General features: G+C 39.2%; 1 protein-coding gene across 4 annotated transcripts in view; it reads left to right on the forward strand.

Moving 5' to 3' along the window:
- Window positions 1-20873, forward strand: part of LOC136879152 (ATP-binding cassette subfamily G member 4) — a 394853-nt gene that overhangs the window by 343990 nt on the left and 29990 nt on the right. For all 4 annotated transcript variants that reach the window (XM_067152906.2, XM_067152905.2, XM_067152907.2 and 1 more), the window contains 5 exons: window positions 1028-1217; window positions 8824-8969; window positions 14900-15138; window positions 18725-18883; window positions 20478-20662. In XM_067152906.2, coding sequence (XP_067009007.2) covers window positions 1028-1217; window positions 8824-8969; window positions 14900-15138; window positions 18725-18883; window positions 20478-20662 — 919 coding nt within the window. The remainder of the gene's footprint in view (window positions 1-1027; window positions 1218-8823; window positions 8970-14899; window positions 15139-18724; window positions 18884-20477; window positions 20663-20873) is intronic.

Raw genomic sequence — 20873 nt, forward strand, 5'->3', positions numbered from 1 at the left:
ATCAGACACATTCTCAGTTGGTCTTACAAGCCTTAGTGAACCTTGTACCAGCCCCCAGCCCAGAATTAAAATCCCTGGACTGGCTGGAGTTGCAGCAACATTTATTACACGTTATGTATACTTCCAGTAATAAACATGTAATATTTCTTGGAATTTGAAGACTATAATCAACAAGCAAAGAGTTAATACTACAAATTTAATTGTCAGTACAGTACTTAAAAAGCACTCATTCCCTGTTCATAAATTTTGAGGTCAAGGTTATAGTGTTGCAATATCATCAATGAGGTACTGTATATTTAAGTATTTGAACACATACTGTATTCTTCAATGGAATCCTCCTCTAATATCTTCCACTTGTGCTTATACGGAGAATGTATTTATTTTAAAAACAAGGGTACTCGAATCAGGTATTAAGTGTACATTAACTTGGATGATTCATTATTAATGAATACAGATAAAATACTTGATAGATAGCTGGATATATAATGCCTTTATTTGTGGCAAAGTTAGGGTTCAAGGCCCTCTCTTACACTTAAACAAATAATAACAAATAATACAAATATTATATACAGCAATAACATTAACAGTAGAATCCCTTAAAATGATGACTAAAGTACATTTAAATGAAGTAACTACGCTAATTTATTTATTTTTTCATTCATTCCGTCAACAATTATCCAGAAAGTCAGCGGGATCTACTCAGCAAGTGCTTATGGCAAGCTACTTTAAACCCCTAATGTTTGCAAGTAGAGAATTCCATGGCCTGGATGCAGAGATTATAAAGGGGCAGTTGTAACCAGCAATGTGGTTTATGAGTACGGCAAGAGGTGATAATATTAGTGGAAAGTATTTTGTGTATAGTAGAAGTAATAACATGTGATGTTCACGATGTTGTTGCACTCGAAGTCATGACAACTCCTTGTAATAATGTGTTATATAAGCATCATATTGCAATGGGTCTTTCCCCTCCTTGGCAACTTATTCGTAAAAATTGTAGACTTTAACCATTCCTTTCTACTTGTTTCAGGTCCTGTGGAATTCAAGGCGATCTCCTAACAAATGGGGAGAAACGGAATGAACGTTTGTTCCAGAAGATATCCTGTTACCTCACTCAGGATGATTACTTACAACCACTACTCTCTGTTAATGAGAGCATGATGATAGCGGCATCATTTAAACTGCCTTCCTCAACATCAAAAATTGAACGACAGACAACGGTACATCAATTAATTAAATTTCAATTTTGACTGATAACCCATTCATAAATTGAGTGCCGGGCTGAGTGGCTCAGACGGTTAAGGTGCTGGCCTTCTAACCCCAACTTGGCAGGTTCGATCCTGGCTCAGTCCGGTGGTATTTGAAGGTGCTCAAATACGACAGCCCCGTGTCGGTAGATTTACTGGCACGTAAAAGAACTCCTGCGGGACTAAATTCTGGCACCTCGGTGTCTCCGAAGACCTTAAAAAAAGTAGTTAGTGGGACGTAAAACAAATAACATTATTATTATTATTATTACATAAATTGAGTACTCCACTGTTGATAAATTTTATTATAATATGTGCTGTTTATTCCTGTATAAACATGTATAAACTCATAAAAACTATTTTAAACAGTATTCTGATTAAATCCACCTTGTTAGTACACTTTCCATTAACGAACCTTATTTATTCATCGTACACGTTTTGAGAACAATAAATATTCTCTTCATCAGTGATCATACAAACTTCTTATTTCAACTGTCAAAGTCTAACTTAAAACGGAGATTTTATATAATTATAACATCAATGAGTAAAAACAATATAACAATTTTCATTTATTTAGCCTAAATTTAAAGAACTATTATATTGCAATTTATAATTCAATGAATAAACAGTTAGTAATGGTACACTAGGAAACTACTATCATTTTTCAGTACTCCACTTGAGCAATTTAACAACATAATTTCATTTTGCCTTATTCAGAAGGAGCTGGTTTGGGGTGGACATGGTTCCTCTCCATTTTGCACTACCTTTTCACTTCCCCACATCGTTGCCTACGAGATACATAAGGCCGGGAAATACAGCACATTAGACTCGTCCTCGAGATACTTCCGACAAGCGCTGCTAGAGTTCTCTTTACTGAGCTGTCTCGCCCGCTCATTGCAACACGTTTCAGTAAGAAAACCTATAAAAATTCATTAAAACTAGCAATCTCACAAGACATCAAACAGATGTGAGATAAAAAAATAGACCAAGAGCAGTTGTATGACTTACTTTCTACAATGTATTTCTTACACTTTGCTTAAACGAAATAAGTAATTCACGAAATAAGCAGAGGAGTCTATTAGCGAGTTTGTCACTTCTTCCCGTTTTCTCTAATTCTGCCTCAGTGTATCCGATAAACTGATCGAGATTGCGGCCATAAATAACTTTGGGTTTAATCACCATCTTATAAATTATCAGCTATCCTACCTTTTCCTCCACACATCTGATGTTTCGACATTCGTGTTGAAGGATGATAGGAAAAACTTAAAACGGTCCACCTTTTCAATACAAAAATGTTATATTTATTTATAACATGTATTTGCACTTGGAACTAGTTTCGACACTGTGTTTGCGTCATCATCAGCCAAAATGTGGGAAATAGGCAAGATGTAGGCATTTATATTACACAAGGCGTTACATTAAACAATACACATCTTACAAGGAGATAAAAACAGGGACGAATATAGAAACAAATGAATCGTTGAGAAAACAAAAGTTATACATATTAAAAATAACCTTAACCACATATCTTGCAGTGCGAAAGTGTTCTTCTTGAATGATTCCTGAATATAAAAACACACGCGCACACATTTTCTGAAGAGCCAGCAGGCAGGACAAAGTAAAGTGAAACCTTAAGAGTTCTTCTGAGAAGAGTTCCTCATTTTTTCTATGTATAACTCTATTTCAAGATAAACTCTCCATCCTTTGATAGAAAACACTCCCATGTTGTATCTTCCTGCTGACCATAATCAGTCTTGAATTTTCCATTATTCATTTCCTTATTACTTGATCACTCCACCAGTGCATGAAATCTGTCTTAATTCCTGTAACTAAAGGTAACTAACATATCACATTTTCTTCTAAGACTAGAATTACTCAGAATCCTATCGAATGACTTCATTCTATTCCTTCTTCTTCTGGTGCCATTTTCTCTCAGAAGGGTGGTGACCCTACCATATACCAGAGTTGCCGTATCATATATGTTGAACCACTGTCACAGGTTCCACGTCCAGGATAATCTTCTCTGCCCGGGTCCTCATTTCCCTTCCATGGTCAGCTGTATCAGGCTGTATTTGCCTGTCAGAAAATGTGACTGAAATAGGCTGCTTTCCTGTGTTTTGTGAGGGGGATAAGTTTGGACACAGAATGAACACTGACAAGACAAAGATGATGGCCACTACTAGAACTTGTAACATGCATATTCTTATGAACATTTATAGGGAACAAGTTGAACAGGTATGGAAATTTAAGTACCTTGGCAGCTGGATTACTGAGGACTTGGACCTGGATTTACAGACCCATGTACAAATAGAAATGGTGCTACTAGGGGCGTTCAATATATTATGCAACATGTTTCATTTCTCGGCCAATTTAGGTTTTAAAAAATTGAAATTTTGTTTGAGACATCTTTGAAAATTCTCGCTTTGTCTCATAGAGTTTCATTAATTTCCGATAGATGGCAGCGCTATAACTAGCCTTGAAAATGGCATCTGTAATGGAGGTGCATACCAAACAGAGAACAGTTATCGAGTTTCTTTTGATGGAAAACCAGGGCATCACAGATATTCATAGGCTCTTGCAGCGTGTCTTGGGAGACCTGGCAGTGAGTCATTGGGCGAGGCATTTCATCACAACAAGATTGAGCAAACCTGTCTGATCTCCCGCGGCTGGCCGGCTGTACACAGCTGTGACACCCTTATTTGAGGTGACCGACCTCGCTGCTGAACTCGACATCTCTGTTGGTAGTGCTGACACACTTATCCATCAGTTGGAGAATTCAAAGCTTTGTTCCCGCTGGGTTCCTCGACACCTAACGGAAGACCATAAAGAGCAAAGAAGAAACATCTGTGTGGAATTGCTTGCTCATTATGAGGCTGAAGGTGACAATTTCTTGTCAAACATAGTCGCAGGTGATGAAACATGGATTCATCACTTTGAACCGGAAACAAAACAGCAATCCATGGAGTAGCACCACACCAACTCTCCCACAAAGAAAAAGTTCAAAACCGTACCCTTAGCTGGTATAGTCATGACTACAGTCTTCTGGGACTCTGAAGGACTTATTCTGTTCGATGTCCTCCCTTGTGGAGAAACAAACAACTCTGAAGTGTATTGTACTACTCTAAGGAAACTGAAGAAACGACTTCAGTGTGTTCTTAGCCACAAAAATGCAAACGAACTTCTCCTTCTCCACGAAAACGCAAAATCTCACACAAGTCTGCGCACATGCCAGTAGCTCACAAAACTTCAGTGGACTGTTCTTTCTCATCCACCCTACAGCCCGGATCACGTGCCTTCTGACTTCCATCTGTTTGGCCCAATGAAGAATGCACTCTGTGAATGATGGGGAAGTTATCGATGCAGCATAACGTTGGCTCCGATATCAAGTGGTACCATGCAGGCACACAGGCCCTCACATTACGGTAGCATTGAACGAAAAATTACTTTGAAAAATAGGTTATTGTTGAAAAAAGAATTGGGGAATAACATGGTGCATTTGAATCCTCAATAAAACCAACCTGCTTGTAGAAAAATGTGTTGCGTTATATATTGAACTCCCTTCGTAGCTTTCTGAAAATGAGGATGTGTGACAGAAGCTTCAGCTTGGAGACACATCACAATTTTGTCAGATGCTATGTATAACCAGTGCTTCTGTACGGCACTGAAACATGGACCCTGAAATGTTGGTGATTTTCTGCTTGGTGATTACCATGAATTATATCTCACTGTTTATTTAAAGGCCAAACTCTTTGCTTACTTCACTGATGCTGTTCAGAAGAAATTGAAGGTCTTCTGAATTGTCCGTAAGATTCATGGTGTCATCTTTATAGCAGATGATATTTATTTGATTCCTTTGTCAACTTCATCAAGGACAATTTGAAAAATGACTTCACATTCTATCATGCTGTACGTCAAATACTTTGGGATGAAACATTTCTGTTAGTTTCCAAGATAAGCTTGTACAAAATATATCTGGTAACTATACTGACATATGGTCTGGAACCAGCAACACTTACTGGATCAACAAAGAGTCGTCTTCAGGCAACAGAAATGCAGTTCCTCCATTCATGAATACAAAAAACAAAAATGGATTAAATAAGGAATGTGGCTATCCGACAGCAGCTTGGATTGGAAAGATGCTTGCTGGAGACCCTAGAAGTGAAGAGATTGCAATGATATGGTCACATGAAAAGGATGGATTCCCACAGGACTCCTTGAGCATACTTTGACCGCATTGTTTCTGGGAAGAGATCAAGAGGAAGACCTCGTGATGTTTGGGAGAAGCAGATTTTCAAGGACCTTGAAATTAGAGATGTAAACTGGCATCACATTTATGAACAACATCTGTGGATGGATAGGACAAACTGGGGGAGGCTCATACACAACTGCACCCAGCTTGCTGGAGCGAAGAATTGATGATGATGATGATGATGACTTCAGAGAACAAGTTACAGAGGATTAGAGAGAGAGGATACAACCTTATCTTACAGCCTTTTGTATCATGATGTCTTCACTAACATGGTCTATTATACTTGAACCTTTATAATATTCAGATGGAAGAAAGGTAATCAATATATTATGAGCAATATAATATGCAATTAAGTTGGCCTCCAAGAATGGTTCCACTTGCACTAGTTCTCTGACCTTCTTGTTTCTTATCTTGTCCATGTTTAGAGGCATGATACTTATTTTCACATTAACAATAAACGTGACAAAAAATATTTTGAAGCAATTTTGAGATATCTTAACAAATCATATGATTCTTGTTAAGAAATCAGTGATTTTGTTTTTGTGAATTACAGTGAATTAAAGTGACAAGGCCAGTTTAAAGCAAAAATTACTTATTTTGCAGCAAGTGCAAAACTGCAGCAAAATTCATGGAAAATAAAAATCTTGAAATTGTATTCTAATATCACATGTGTGAAGGGAAACAGTAAAGAGACTAAGGATTTCTCATTTTGACAGAAGTATTGCTTCGTATTAATATTCTAGGAAATTCCTTAATGGTATGGCCATATAGAGTGAAAGCTATAGCCATGTAGGATGAAAGGGTAATTTGTTATGTAACCTTGATTAGGGCTATATTATTCTAATCAATATATAATGACTATCAATATTGTTTCTCTTTATTTATCTGTCTTTCACATAAATAATTCACAAATCTCATGAATTGTACTTTTTATGAATAATTTAAGGAAATGATTAATGCAAAATTAAAGTGATGTGGTCAGCCCTATTTTGCAAACTAACAAAAAATGGTTTCCTTTTTGCAAAATCCAACATAAATTAATGCAAAAAAAATCATACCCCTATTCATGTTTATTACTCCTATCCTACTCCTCAAACATTTCACCTTGTTGGCCTGGATCCTACTTTCCTCTCTTCACCTTATTACCCAGGTTTCTGTAGCATATGTTGGTATTGGGATATAGTATGTAGGTATACCATTCATGCTGTTTTGGGGGGGCATCTTTACTCCACACCAAGCTTCTAACATTGTTTATGAATGTTTCTCCTGTCTCCCTTGCTCACTTTCTTCTTTATCATACCCGTATTAAGCTGCCTGAGTTCTTGAAGCTCTCCACCATCCTTGGTTGTTCCCAACCAAGTATAATGTAAGAGCATTTAAGTCACGAAATTCAGTAAATCTGATAAAAATTTCAAGAGACCTCATGACATGGGATTTTACTTCGTCTTTATGAAAAAAGAAATTCAGCTTGCTATCATGAATGATTGCAAGCTGTCCACTTCATGACTGTATTGATGAATTCAATCAACAAATTATTAAACAATTTAATTTGCTATGCACACCAAGGCCACTTAGACCATGCCGACTACAAAAAAGTGGCAACTTTCAAGATAAGTGCAGTGGTAACTTAGATTACTGCCAGATGGTGTGATATGAGGATTCCCTTTTAGTGAGTCAATTGATTGTTTTACAATCAAATGTGTATCTTGTTGACACAAGAAAAAAAAACATATTATGGTTTGTGGATACAAATGCTTTAGCCAGGTCACTGTAAATGACGTCCAATTGCGTCTTGTTATTGATGGCGGAGGTACCGTAGTATATTGATTGAAGATGGATAGGTTTGTTAGGCATCATTTACTCTCCATAAAATCATGTTGTTTGTTTGACAAAAAAGGGGCTGTGAAATACATCAGGCCCTTGATGTGCCTTGGCCTACCAAGCAACTGTGGCTCAGCCCAAAAGGCTCCAGGATAACAAAGTGATACTTGGTCAGCTTGATATATCCTCTTGGCCATTATTCTAATGATAATAATAATAATAGTAATGAGCCTCCATGGCTCAAATGGCAGCATGTAGCCTCTCAACTCTGGGTTCTGTGGTTCAAATCCTGATCATTCCATGTGAAATTTGTGCTGGACACAGTGGAGGCAAAACAGGCTTTTTCTCTGGTTACTCCTGTTTTCCCTGTCATATTTCATACCAATATCATTTCATTTCATCTGTCAGTCATTAATCATTGCTCCAGAGGAGTGCGATAGGCTTCGGCAGCCGGCAGAATTCCTATCCTTGCTTCTAAGTGGGGCTACATTCATCCCATTCCTGACCCAGTTGAATGACTGGAAACAGGCTGTGGATTTTCATTTCTGATAATAATAATATTATTAGTGGCTACTAATAGTCTGGTGCAGCCCTTGTAAGGCAGACCTTCCGATGAGGGTGGGCGACATCTGTCGTGTAAGGGAAATTGAGTGTTATTGTGGTAGGGGATAGTATTGTGTGCGGTATATGAGTTGCAGGGATGTTGGGGATAGAACAGACACCCAGCTTCAAGCCAGGGATTTAACGATTTTAAGTTTAAACCTCTGACCTGACTGGGAATCAAAACCAGGGCCCGCTGAACTGAAGTCAACTACGCTGACCATTCAGCCAAGGAGCTGGACCATATCAAGGTAAAAAAATCCCTGATGTGGCCAGCAATTGATCTTGGATCCTTCGGGTAAGAGGCAGGCTTGCTAACATAGACCACAGGGCCAGCATTATGTAGCCATAAATGAATAGATTGAATGCTTATCTCTTCAGGTAGAACAGTGAAGCTTGTAGGACCAATACGGTAGCCCTGCATAGTATATTTGTATGGTTATGAAGAATAGCTTACCCAGCACATAGCCTAAGTTACAATAGTTCTTTAAATTTCTTATTTACAAACAGAAAAGGTATGTTGCAGTCAAAAAATAAATTGCACATGTGACATTATTTAGTGTGTGTGTCTCAAATAGTTAACTCAGCTAATAATGCTAGTGCCTGGGAATATCTAAAAGTGAGGAGTATCCTTCAATTGTTTAAATTATATTGTTATAAATATTATCAAAGATTCCCTATCAGTACTTCATCATTTGTATTTTACAGGAGGAGTCACCCTACTAAAGTGAAATTGTTAAATTGCTTCAGGATGCCTGTTGTTGCTTATACAGTAATGCATAAGCTGATGCCTCTTGGAAAATTAATAAAATAAATATTGTAACTTAATCACATAACTTCCAATCCTTCACATATGCTTTTTTATACCCACTACAAATTTTAAAAGTTGTAAAAATATTTTATTTACAGATTAATGAGATCCTGAAAACTCTTGGATTGTTAGAGGCCAGAAATGTTTGTACCACTTCACTATCAGGAGGTCAGAAGAAAAGACTATCCATTGCCCTAGAGTTAATCAATAATCCTCCGATATTCTTCCTGGATGAGCCTACGAGGTAGGTAAAAGTCAATTATTGTGTTTTCTCTGTTATCTTCCCTCATCAGACAAAACATTTCATTAGCTGAGGTCATCAATTTTGTTTAACTCACTTTGTATAGGTCATCATACCGCTATTTTTGTGGGTTAGAGGAAGCTCTAAGCTCTACTTCAAATGGTGAGTATGACAGGATCCATAACGCATCAGAAATCCTATGATGATATTCTCCAATTTAGTATGCAATATTTGGCTGTATAGTACATTCATTCAGAGCTCTTCTCTAGTTTCCAGAGTTAGGTTACTGAATCTTGACAGTATGTGTAAGGTGCACAGATATGTCAAACCCATTATTGTACTTCCAGCAATAAGAAAGAACTCTTCAAGGTAACATTGTGGTAACCTAGCAATTTTAAAATTATTAGCAGTAATGATATAGATGTTGATTCCCATGGGAAACCTGAAATATTTGTCCCGAATGAGTAAATTTATAATACCAATATAAATGGTCCATTATTGGACATTATAAATTTTCCAGCTAATTCATTCCTGGTTGCCAGCGTTTCGCCCCAGTGTGCTAAGTTGGGCTCATCAGTTGGTAAATAGCACACCCACCAAGACGCATGGCTAGTGCATAGCATGGAGGCCACTGCGTGGGCTATTCGGAGCCACCGGCAGTGCCAATGCAGTATGAGAGACTTTGTATCATTACCAAAAATTGATGCCTGCCTGGCCATCAGATGATATCTCCTTCTCTGTCTAAGATGCTGTTAAATTCTTCACCCGTAACCCTGGACATGGGTTCCACGTTATACCCTGTGAGACTGGGTCCCTGCCTGAACTTAGCTCTCCTTCACACCGGCCTACTGATGTGGAGGATACCCACCCCCACAACATGGATGCGCCAGACAAGAATTACTCAACTGAAGGATAAGGAAGATGACCCTATCTCCCTTGAGCCGGGTTAATGGTTGTGTATAATGCCACAACCAAAACCTGGCGAGTGGGGAACAGGAGCTGGAGACCTTGTAACAGCTACCTTGGAATTTTTTGGGGTAACGTATGCATCTAAGTATAGATAACAAAATCTGTATTCCTTCATGAGAAGCTTTCAAGAGCTCTTCCATTACAAGTAAAGCTGTTATTTATGTTCAGGTAGCAACAATATGGGGAATCTAATGTCTTCCTCATCGTTTCTTCTGACTATCTTGTTGTGGATTCTCAGCAACCCCTCTCTCTCTCATGGAATGAATAATGATTTCTCTCGCTTTTGAAATGCGTCATTCTGCACAATTCTCCGGCGTTTCATTTCTGCTTCATTCAGCTGGTAGTGAGTTGTGGGTCACTCATTCTCATCGTATCTTAACCACTCTGGACCCTCCCACCATCTAGATTCGATTAATCTTTTTACACTACAGCCTCTTGAAGGCTATCTTGAACCGGGTTATGTCTCCAATCTGCGCTGTCCGAGTAGGCACGTATTTGTTTAACCCTATTCTTGACAAAGGTCCACCACTGTTCATTTTTCTCGATCCAGTATAGAACAGAAGTGGAATCGGTCCAATAAAACTCCTACAGATGTAACGATTCGAGACTCTTCTTGACCTGTACGGTCAGTCCTACCCCAATGCAACATGCCATTAATTCTAGTCTTGGAATTGTTGTGTTCTTCAGAGGGAAACTATTGATTTAAATTGCAGCAGTTGAACAATTACACTGGCACTATCTTTAGACCGTAGAAATACCACAGCTGCATACATTTCCCCCAAAATACCAAGGTAGCTGTTACAAGGTCTCCAGCTCCTGGTCCCCACTTCTCAGGTGCCAAAGTTACCAGGATAGGTGACCAGCTTGTCACTTACTTCCTCTCAAGCCTCCAGCCAGCAACCTAAATTTTCAACTCTGACAACAAGACTGTCTATTTGTGTTGAAACCTCTGGATTAATTTTGAGAGATTCCACCTCTAATTTCAGAGCCAAACCTTCACTTCTGTGCCTTTGTAGTCTTCTCATAGAGTTTCCACATTCCCCACAATTTCTACAATTTTCTGCTCTGCTCGGACGATATGACCTTCTATCTGATTTTTAATCTCATCTCGTCCTTGTCGACACTCTTCTCACATCTTTTCACTATATGCCTTAGCTTCATTTCGATCGGCTAACATTTGGGTCATGATTTCGCTTAGTGCTGCCACTAATCTTTCCCTGATTTTGTTACGATCCTCCAATGCTTCAGATCTAACTCGCTCGACCGTCTCGGTAACCTGGATCAGGTTCGCATCAAAGTGATCCTTCATTTCTTCCTTCATCCCATGACAGGCCTCTCGTACCTGGTCTAGCCCCCGAGAGAATTCCCATTCGTAATTTTCACACACGGTCCACATTTGGCCTATTTGCTCCGCTAATTACATTCTACCAGCATAACATACAATCTGCCTGGAGCTTCAATTTGTGGTCCACATGTGTGATCAATCATTTTTTGCCTCTGTGCAAAATTTGAACTCAGGTCCATCACAGGTTAATACTATAATTATGAATTTAGCTCCTGTCTTCTTGGCGGGCAAACTCATACCATTTTTAGCGCCCCTCATTTTCAGCCAATCAGAGAATAGCGTCACTGATTTCTGAGAATAACTGCTGTACATCTACTTAAATTACCAACTTTTAATATCAGGTCATGTTTCTAAATTCTTCCTCATTCTGAATCTGTACTCAGATTTTATTTACTGTTCTTTGCGAAATTTTTCCATGTAGCGCCTCATACAATATAATGTTGGCATGATTGACTCTGTAAAGGTTTCCTAGGCGAATTTTGTAATTGGCCCGTAGGTAAGCGGTAATTCAAATCTTGCCCTAGTATCTCATCTTACCAACTGCATCCTTCAAAAAACGCCTGAGTCGACGGTTTTTCCCTGTCGTCATTTCCTAGAACTCGTGCATATTACGCTCACCGGTTCAGGTGGAGCCCGGCTCTGAGGCTCTGTATTTCCCTTTTGGGTTTGGAAGTAACTACAGCATTCTCATTCCATCAAGATAAGGCAAGTAATCTCCGTACAGGCCATAAAGGCTCCTGGAGGGTTGGAAGGTAAAGGCTTCCACCATCCGTAACCTCGGCATTTGATGGGGTTGAGTGGTTAGCTCTATGCCCGACCGCCTTTGCCCCCAGGAATTAACCTAGTACTCATTTTTGGTGTAGGCTGAGTGAACCTCAGGGCCATGTGCACCTCCGGAAGTGGAAATCTTGTTTCTTAAATTTTACGATTTCCTGATGGGGATTCGAACCCACGTCCTTCCGAGCAAACCGAGCACACCTTTACCGCCTCGGCCAGTAAGATAAGGCTACTGGGTAGAATATTTCTGCTCTTCTATTGTATGTCCTGACCATCCCTTAATCCTACTGGAGACAGAAGTCTGTAGGATTTCTCAACTCCTTACGGACTGGCCTGTACAATGTATAATATTTTATGCTTTAGCATCTCTGTAACATATTCCTTAATAAATGATTGAATGACGCAACTTACACCCCTACCAGGGTACAATATATCCCCAGAAATCTCATCAGTACCAGCTACCTTTCTAGCCTTCAACTTGCTCTAGAAGATCTCAAGAACATGATGTCTGTTGTTTAAATGGGCTTAACAGCTAGGTCATCGGCCCCTAATGGTATGAGGAACAACAAAATGAAATGATAATTAAAATAAAATAAAATAAAATAATTAAAACTTCAAATGTATCCATTGACTAAAATATAAAACAAATGATGACGAAAAAAGGACCATGAATCCAAAACAATCAGTGGATCCAATTCACAATGCTTTCTTTTCTGAGATGATGCTTGTTATATAAAAGGGTCCAAAATCCAGGTCACCGGCTCCTCATAATAGTACTAATTACTTGTAAAGCACAACCATGGTGTTCCTCCTAGTGGTACCAATCACAGGTAATGTAGACTTATGGCATTCCTCGCATGGTGGTACTAATCACAGGTAATGCAAACCCATGGTACATCACACATAACAGCACCAATCGCAGGCAATACAGACCCACGCAAAGCAGACCCATGGTGTTCCTCACATAGTGAAACTAATCATGGGTGCTGGTATTCCCGTGGAGTTCCTCACATAGTGGAACTAAAAACAGGCCACTCACCTGGTGGTACTAATCATAGGCAACGCAAACCTATGGCTTATCACACATTATGGTACCACCCACAGGCAACACAGACCCATGGTGTTCCTGATATATTGGCACTAGTCTCAGGCAATGCAGACCCATGGTGTTCCTTACATAGTGGTACTAATCATGGGCAACAGCCAAACCTGTGGTGTTCCTCACATAGTGGTACTAATCAGAGGCAACGTAGACCCATGGTGTTCTTCATATAGTGATACTACTCATAAGTAATGGAGACCCATTCTAAACACAGGGGAACTGACACATTTCAGTGCAGTGTATGGCATGTTTTCTTGTATGGACATTAGCACGCGCAGCCGAGTGTACGCCGCCACCTCCTCGGTGGGATACCCACAGTGGTACTAACCACAGGCAACGCCCAGACCCGTGATGTTCCTACGTAAGGGTAGTACTCCTAGGTAATATAGATCCATGGTGTTCCTCACATTAGGGTAGTAATTGCAAGTAACGTTGACCCATGATGTTCCTCACGTCGTCATCATCATCATCATTTTACAGTTCCAGTTTCCTGGGTACTGTTGGCGAGCCTCTTCCATTCTGTCTTATTGAGATACGTTCTGTTGTTAATGATATCCTCCAGTGTCCTTCCCTGATCTGCAATGTCCATCTTTACGATGTCCATCCAGTGGGTTCTTGGTCTTCCCACCATCCGTTTCCCTGCCACGTGTCTCTCCAAGTTAACATATGCTGTCCTTGTTGGATCCATCCTCATTACATGCCCAAATCACCTCAGTCTGGACATGCTGACCTGATCTAACAATGATGTAACAATCCCAGCTTCCTTCCTAACGACATCATTCCTTAACTTGTCCAGTTTGGTATTTTGAATTGTGGACCTAGGGAACTTCATCTCGGTCCTGGTTTGCTTCTATTCTCTCTAGGGCATCCCATGTTTCTGCTCTCTCTTCTAGGTCTTCTCTTATCTGATCTAACCACCTTTACTAGGGCGTCTAATTGGTCTTCGTCTCAGAACCATCTTTTTAAAATACTTCCTTGGTGTTCGAGTCACCTGCACCCGCTTAACATGTCCTAGCCACTTCAGTCTTGCAACACTCAACTTTTCTTCCGTGGTCAGGTTGACCTGCAGGTCTCTTCATATCTGATCATTCCTAACTCTGTCCTTCCTTGTTTTCTGTACAGCTTGCAGTTGACTTATTTCTTTTTCATGTATGATGCAACTCTCCAGATTATACGTCATGATGGGCAGGAGATGAGTCATAAACAGGGTCTGTTTAGCCCTCTGAGGAACTCCCCTGTCCCATACTATGTTCTTTACTTGACGGAAGAAGTTGGATCCTTTTTGCACCAGATTCAACACTTCGTTCATGGCACTTCCGTTATTTGATATTGTACTCCCCAGATATGTAATGGTATTCACACATTCAATCTTCTCTCCCTCAAGGGCGAGGTTACAAGGTGTATTTGTCCTGCTAACTTTCATTACCACTGTTTTGCTCCTGCTCACAGTTAATTTATATTCTTTAAACTTGGTGTTCCAAAGATTCAGTCTCCTCTGAACGTCTCTCTCAGTTTCTCCCCAAATGGCAACATGTTTAAATATAAATTGTTGGTTAAATATTAATTCAAAATCTTTATGAATATCTGAATATAAAAATATGATTCAATCTGTATAGGAAATGAAGTACTATCCTTATATTATGGTACATCCTTTCAAACACATTGCATTAAAAATACACCAACTATGTATACTATAGTATTTGCTTATAATCTATGTCCTTGTTTTTTATTTCTGAACAGTGGTCTGGACAACGTTGCGGCAAAACAGTGTATATCTCTACTAAAGACTCTGGCAATGCAAGGCAGAACTATTGTGTGCACCATTCACCAACCCAGTGCGTCAATATTTGGGCTGTTCGACCATGTGTATGTAGTAGCCAAGGGTCTATGTGTGTATCAAGGAAGCACCAAAGCCTTGGTGCCCTATCTACATTCTGTTGGCATCCATTGCCCTACACACTATAACCCAGCAGATTTTGGTGAGTAACTTACAGAGTAATTTAAATTAACTGCAATTGATGTCTGATTTTAAAGTATTGAAAATACAAATATGGTACTCACCTGCTATCATCTAATTATTACAATGAATCTCCTTAATTCTGCTAATACATCCCACCCTCCTCACGCACCTCATTCCCCTTACCTACTACTTGTGATGCAATTTCCCTGCATTCCTTTGTAACATATGCAACAGCAGCTTTCCAGTAGGCCTCTCACAAATTTTTCTTTGGAACAAGTTGCTTTTAAGGTCTTTAGTTCAAGTGTATCTACTTATGTAATCTTAATCTGCAAAGCATTAAAGGCTAAGGTGGTCATAGGTCTGGAGAGGCAGGTTTCTCATGATCTACTTCTTGATAAAATTGTAGGTGGGGATGGTTACTTAAAGTTACGGTTTACACACATTTTTATATAAATGGATGGAGAAATATGCACTTATTTAATTGCTGCACATTGTTCAATATGAGGAGGAATTGCTGATAAATACAGCTGTAATTCTTGATCTTTATAAAGAAGTAGCTCTTATTTCTTGTTTTTATATTGACCAGTGCTAAGCCTTATAAGAAGTTTTATTGAGTAAAAACTTAGCCTATTTTAAGACAATGTAGTGCATCAGCTCTTTATCAGCTGTTACTTTAAAGATACAAGATGTAGTTGCTAAGGGAACTGTCTCAACTGTTTCTACAAAGATATACCACACTCTTTCCAATATATATTTTGTTTACAAGATATAATTGGTCAAGTAATCATGTGATCGTTGGTTTTTTGGGAGTCTACGATTACAAGAAACTTCCTCTTGAGTCTGGTCCATCATTAGATCTTCAGGAGGTCTTATGCCTGAGGTCTTATGACAAACTTCTTGTTGTGCCTGCTCCTCTGTCTTATCTTCAATCATGTTGGTGTCGGTTTCTTCTTCTTGCCCTTTTTCTCTTCTTATACCGTGAGTCTAGTATAAGACAGTGTAATACATCAGCTATTCATCAGCTGTTGCTAAAAACATACAAGACGTAGTTGCTGAGGCAACTGTCTCAACTGTTTCTAAAGAGATACACCACATAGGCAGTGAAGAAAATCCCTGTTTACATCTGTAAGTTATTCAAAACTATGGTGCTATAGATAGAGCATGTTCTTATAAAACTTAGTTCCAAAACTAAAGTAATGTTGCTTCCATAATTTATAAACTACCATCTTCAAATAGACAGGCTGTCTCTTCACTCCCAGGTCTTCTACATCCATTTCTTCTCAGCCCTCAGCGCTTGTTTCTGCTTCCCATCTTCATCAGGAGGGTGGGCTTCAACACTCAATGAAGGATCATCTTGACATATCTTCAATCTTGAGGTGGGAGGTATAGGATAAGAAGAAAGCCAGATAAACACAGGAAAAAAAGGAAGTGACAGAAAGATAAAACTGAATACAGATCGTAAAACACTAGGAACACAGGACAAACATAAAACAAGAGAAGGAACCAAATAGGTCAATTATAAGTAATAGGTAGGAATGAACAAGAGCAATTCAAGTCATATATAGGAAGATCGAAACATCAAAACAAACATCTTTCTATATATGACTTGATTTGAACTGACAGATATTTAAGAATTGCAGGACTGCAGTTATGTGGTTAAAAAAAAAAGGTACATACTGGGTGAGTTGGCCATACAGTTAGGAGCGCACAGCTGTAGCTCGCATCTGGGAGATAGTGGGCCAATTGCAGAAATGGCATTTAGACGGTGTCTACGGTTAAACAATGCCTAAGTATGGCTGCCGCATTGCAGAGATGTTATTTATCACTTAGACAATGTCTAAAACCGATGTTCAACTGGTCATGTTTAAACACTGCCGAGAGCACTGTTTAACCTCAAATGACAGGAGTGAATCACAATCAGAGGTTATGTACCGTGAAATATGTAATTTGTATTATCATGTTGAGACGATTCCGGGAAGAAAGGTTAGTCTGACGGCCTCTCTGTGGGTTGCCCGCTGCTAAATCACAGCAATTTGTTTGACATGCACGGGGAGATAATCATAAAATAAGGTTTCGCTTTACGAGAGACTTGTTTCTTGAGACTGACAAAGTGACAGTCCGGTAACTGTCAACTTGAATACAATTCTTGGCAATCGATATATTTTATTATATACATCGGGTAATTTCCATGGAATTATAGGTCACTTCGACTGCATACATACCACAATTACGTGTCCCGATCGTCTGAGGGCTGTCACATACATCAACCGGAAGAGATTCACTTATTTTTACTGCTAAGTAAACACACATAATAGTGAAAACAAAAAAGTAGGTTGTATGGGATTTTTATATATATAAAATCACATAGGTTTTCGGCAACTATCAGATAGGAAAAGGCAAGTGGTGGTGATTATTGTTTAAAGAGGACTGGGGAAGAGCCGTGACCATAATAACAGCTCTAGTATGTAGATGTAAAAATAGGGAAAGTACGGAAAACAATCTTCACGGCTGCCGATGATGCGTTTTGAATCTACGATCTCCAGAATGCAAGCTACATCTATATGGCCTGTACAACACACTCGGTTACACATTACTATTGCTTCATTTTCTCTTCGTCGAAGCTACTGCATTTATGAGTAAATTACACTCACTGTAACAACGCTATAATCAAAGCTACACTTCCCCGTACGCTGGCGTGTCGCTTTAGTGTCGATAATATTATGAGATTTAATTTGCACCGAAAGCGATACTCTTATCTGTGGGGAAGTCATGCTCAACCATATTTGAGTAATGTGTAGGAAGACGAACAGCTAACTGGCATTCGGCTCGCACACCGACGATTTTCATTAGTTGTGACAAGCAAAGAGTTGCATGAAAAATAGTTCTGTCTCCATTTTCAAACCGAAATTGAAACTTTAAGGGATGTCTAGTTAAACATGGACTGAACATTGTTTATGCAATGGAAGATCGTGAATGATTTAGACGTTGTTTAGGTAGACGATGTCTAAGGCTTAAAACTAGTCATCGTTTCTGCAATCGGCCCAGTGAGTTCGAACCCCACTGTCAGCTGCCCTGAAGATGGTTTTCCGTGGTTTTCCATTTTCACACCTGGAAAATGCTAGGGGTGTACCTTAACTAAGACCATGGCTGCTTCCTTCCCCATTGCTTCCCCACCGTCGCCATAAGACATATCTGTGTCAGTGCGACGTAAAGCAAATAGAAAAAAAAAAAGGTACATGCAGCTCACCTATATTGAGGGTGTAGTGGGACCTGAAAAGAACTGTAACATCTCAAGGAATATGATGACAAGAGTTTACTTTTTATAATATTTTGTAAAACTAACTATTATTACAACACGCAACCTTGGACCTTTTTCTCCAACCAATTATGTTATTCTTTATAAATGCCACACTATTTTAGAATAATGGCAACATGTTGGAGTGGCTGATATAGATTGTCTTAGAAAAAAATGGTGCCTACTTTGGGAAATAGTACTTACCCTTTAGTTCTACCTGTCCTCTTTATTTGATAGAGTAACCATATAAATCAATTCCAGTTTGTTACAATCTGAAATACTGTATCAATTATATCTCCATTTATTGCAGTAATTGAAGTGTGTGATAACGATGAAAGTACCATCACAGCTCTATCATCTGTAGTCCAAAATGGCAATCTATCGTGGACACAATATGGAGTAGATGATATAAAAGAAACTGTGTACAAACGACCCAGTGCAGTGCTGCCAGATGAACAAGAAAATCAAGGTACAGTAGCCTACTAATTAAAGCCTATTAAATTCACAAGTATTTACTCTGAAGGAACCTCTATTTTACAATTCATAATTACTTGCATTCATAATCATCCACTTTTATGGACAGGGAGCAGTCAAGTTGATAATGTCTCCAAACTATGTGTTTTATTTCATACAGCCTGATGGTAGTGATAGTGGTGGTGGTTATAGTTTTAAGGGGTAGTACAACCAGGCAACCATCCCCTCTTAACTGTAATCAGAGAAAAAATAAGAGATCCAACTTATCGAAGAATGAAGGTATCACAACGGATAGCTAAGAACCAAAAATGCTGTCAGACTGTCAGATTAAAAGACATCCTACGCTTTTCAAACCTAAAACCATATGGGTGGGAAAAAAGCAAGAGATGAACCAGGGAGGCTGGATAGGAAAGATGAAGATAAGGAGCTAGGCTCAAGTAGGTAAAGTGCAAGTGGTTACACTATTGGTCACGTAGCTGTAGAGACTCTTAGTCGTGCTCTGAAAGTCATTACTCAGCAGCTTGCATACTGTCACAGCCACAGATGAGATTGGGAATTTGGTGAAAGCAACATTTTTGTCTGATCTGTGCCAAGAGGCAGATGCATAGTACTGTATCTGTCAAGAAATAGCAATAGACTAGTTCCCCCAACGTATTTTAAGATCCTCCTTCACAATACTTACTAATGTAAATTAAACCTTATCTATCACACCTACAGAAACCACTTGTCACCCTTGTACTGCCATGTTCACAACTGCAAGGTCCATGAGATCCTGCCGCTGCAAGAACCAGACTGCTCCATAGGCTGTCTAAAGTCATGCACTAGTAGAAATTGTGAAACAAACCCAAACTCGCTCTTTTCCATTACTACTACACACAAAGTCAGTGGAACATTCTGGTTGTGCTAACTGATAGAGCATATTTTTTTCATTATAAGCTTACATTTAAAAAAATATGAATGGACTGAAAAGTGGAGCTATCGGGTTTTATCCCTTGGCTCCTTAATTGCGATACTTGTAGGCACACTGACTAGAGATCTATATACGTAAAGGAAACTGATGGAGAGCAGCATCTTACTATGTAAGCATGCATGGATAGAGTACACATGAAAGACTGAGCAAGTGGCTGCTTGGTTTGGATCACGTATAAGCTTGTATTTGGAAGATACTGGGTACGAACCCCACTATCAGCAGCCCTGAAGATGGTTTCCCATTTTCACACCAGGCAAATACTGAAGCTGAACCTTATTTAAGGCCATGGTTGCTTCCTTTCCACTCCTAGCCTTTTCCTATCCCGTTGCCGACATAAGACCAAATGGTGCGACATAAAGCAGACAGTAAAAAACAAAATCACACATACAAAAAAGACATGGGTCCAAAATGTCTGGCTGCAACCTTCTTCATTGGAGGAATCACTCTATACACACACTGTATACTTACATGGTAAGCCACTGTTCTGCATTTGTTTCCTTAACATTTTTATACTTCAGCCTTCATACCCTAGCATTTACAGTATGTTTAGAGATATATTTTATGAACCTTATTAACTTTATTTTGACTTAAATATCTTTTTCATGTAACTTTTGTGCAGGTACAAGTGCAGATACTTCAAGTGAAAGTGGATCATCAGAGCAATGTATTACTGAAGGACTTGGATTTTCTGTGCTGCGCTATCATCGAATTGGCCATACTAAGAGCTTGGGTTATGCTACATCACAATGGCAACAATTCATCACATTATTCAAACGCATGATCATTCAGATCTTCAGAAATAGGGTAAGTAAGTTTACAATAAAAAATGACTTACAGTCAACACACAAAATTTATTACTTAATGAAATGAAATGAAATGTCGTATGGCTTTTAGTGCCGGGATATCCCAGGACGGGTTCGGCTCGCCAAGTGCAGGTCTTTCTATTTGACACCCGTAGGTGACCTGCACGTCGTGATGAGGATGAAATGATGATGAAGACAACACATACACCCAG

The sequence above is a fragment of the Anabrus simplex genome, chromosome 8, assembly GCF_040414725.1.
Source record: "Anabrus simplex isolate iqAnaSimp1 chromosome 8, ASM4041472v1, whole genome shotgun sequence".
NCBI classification, from domain to species: Eukaryota; Metazoa; Arthropoda; class Insecta; order Orthoptera; family Tettigoniidae; genus Anabrus; species Anabrus simplex.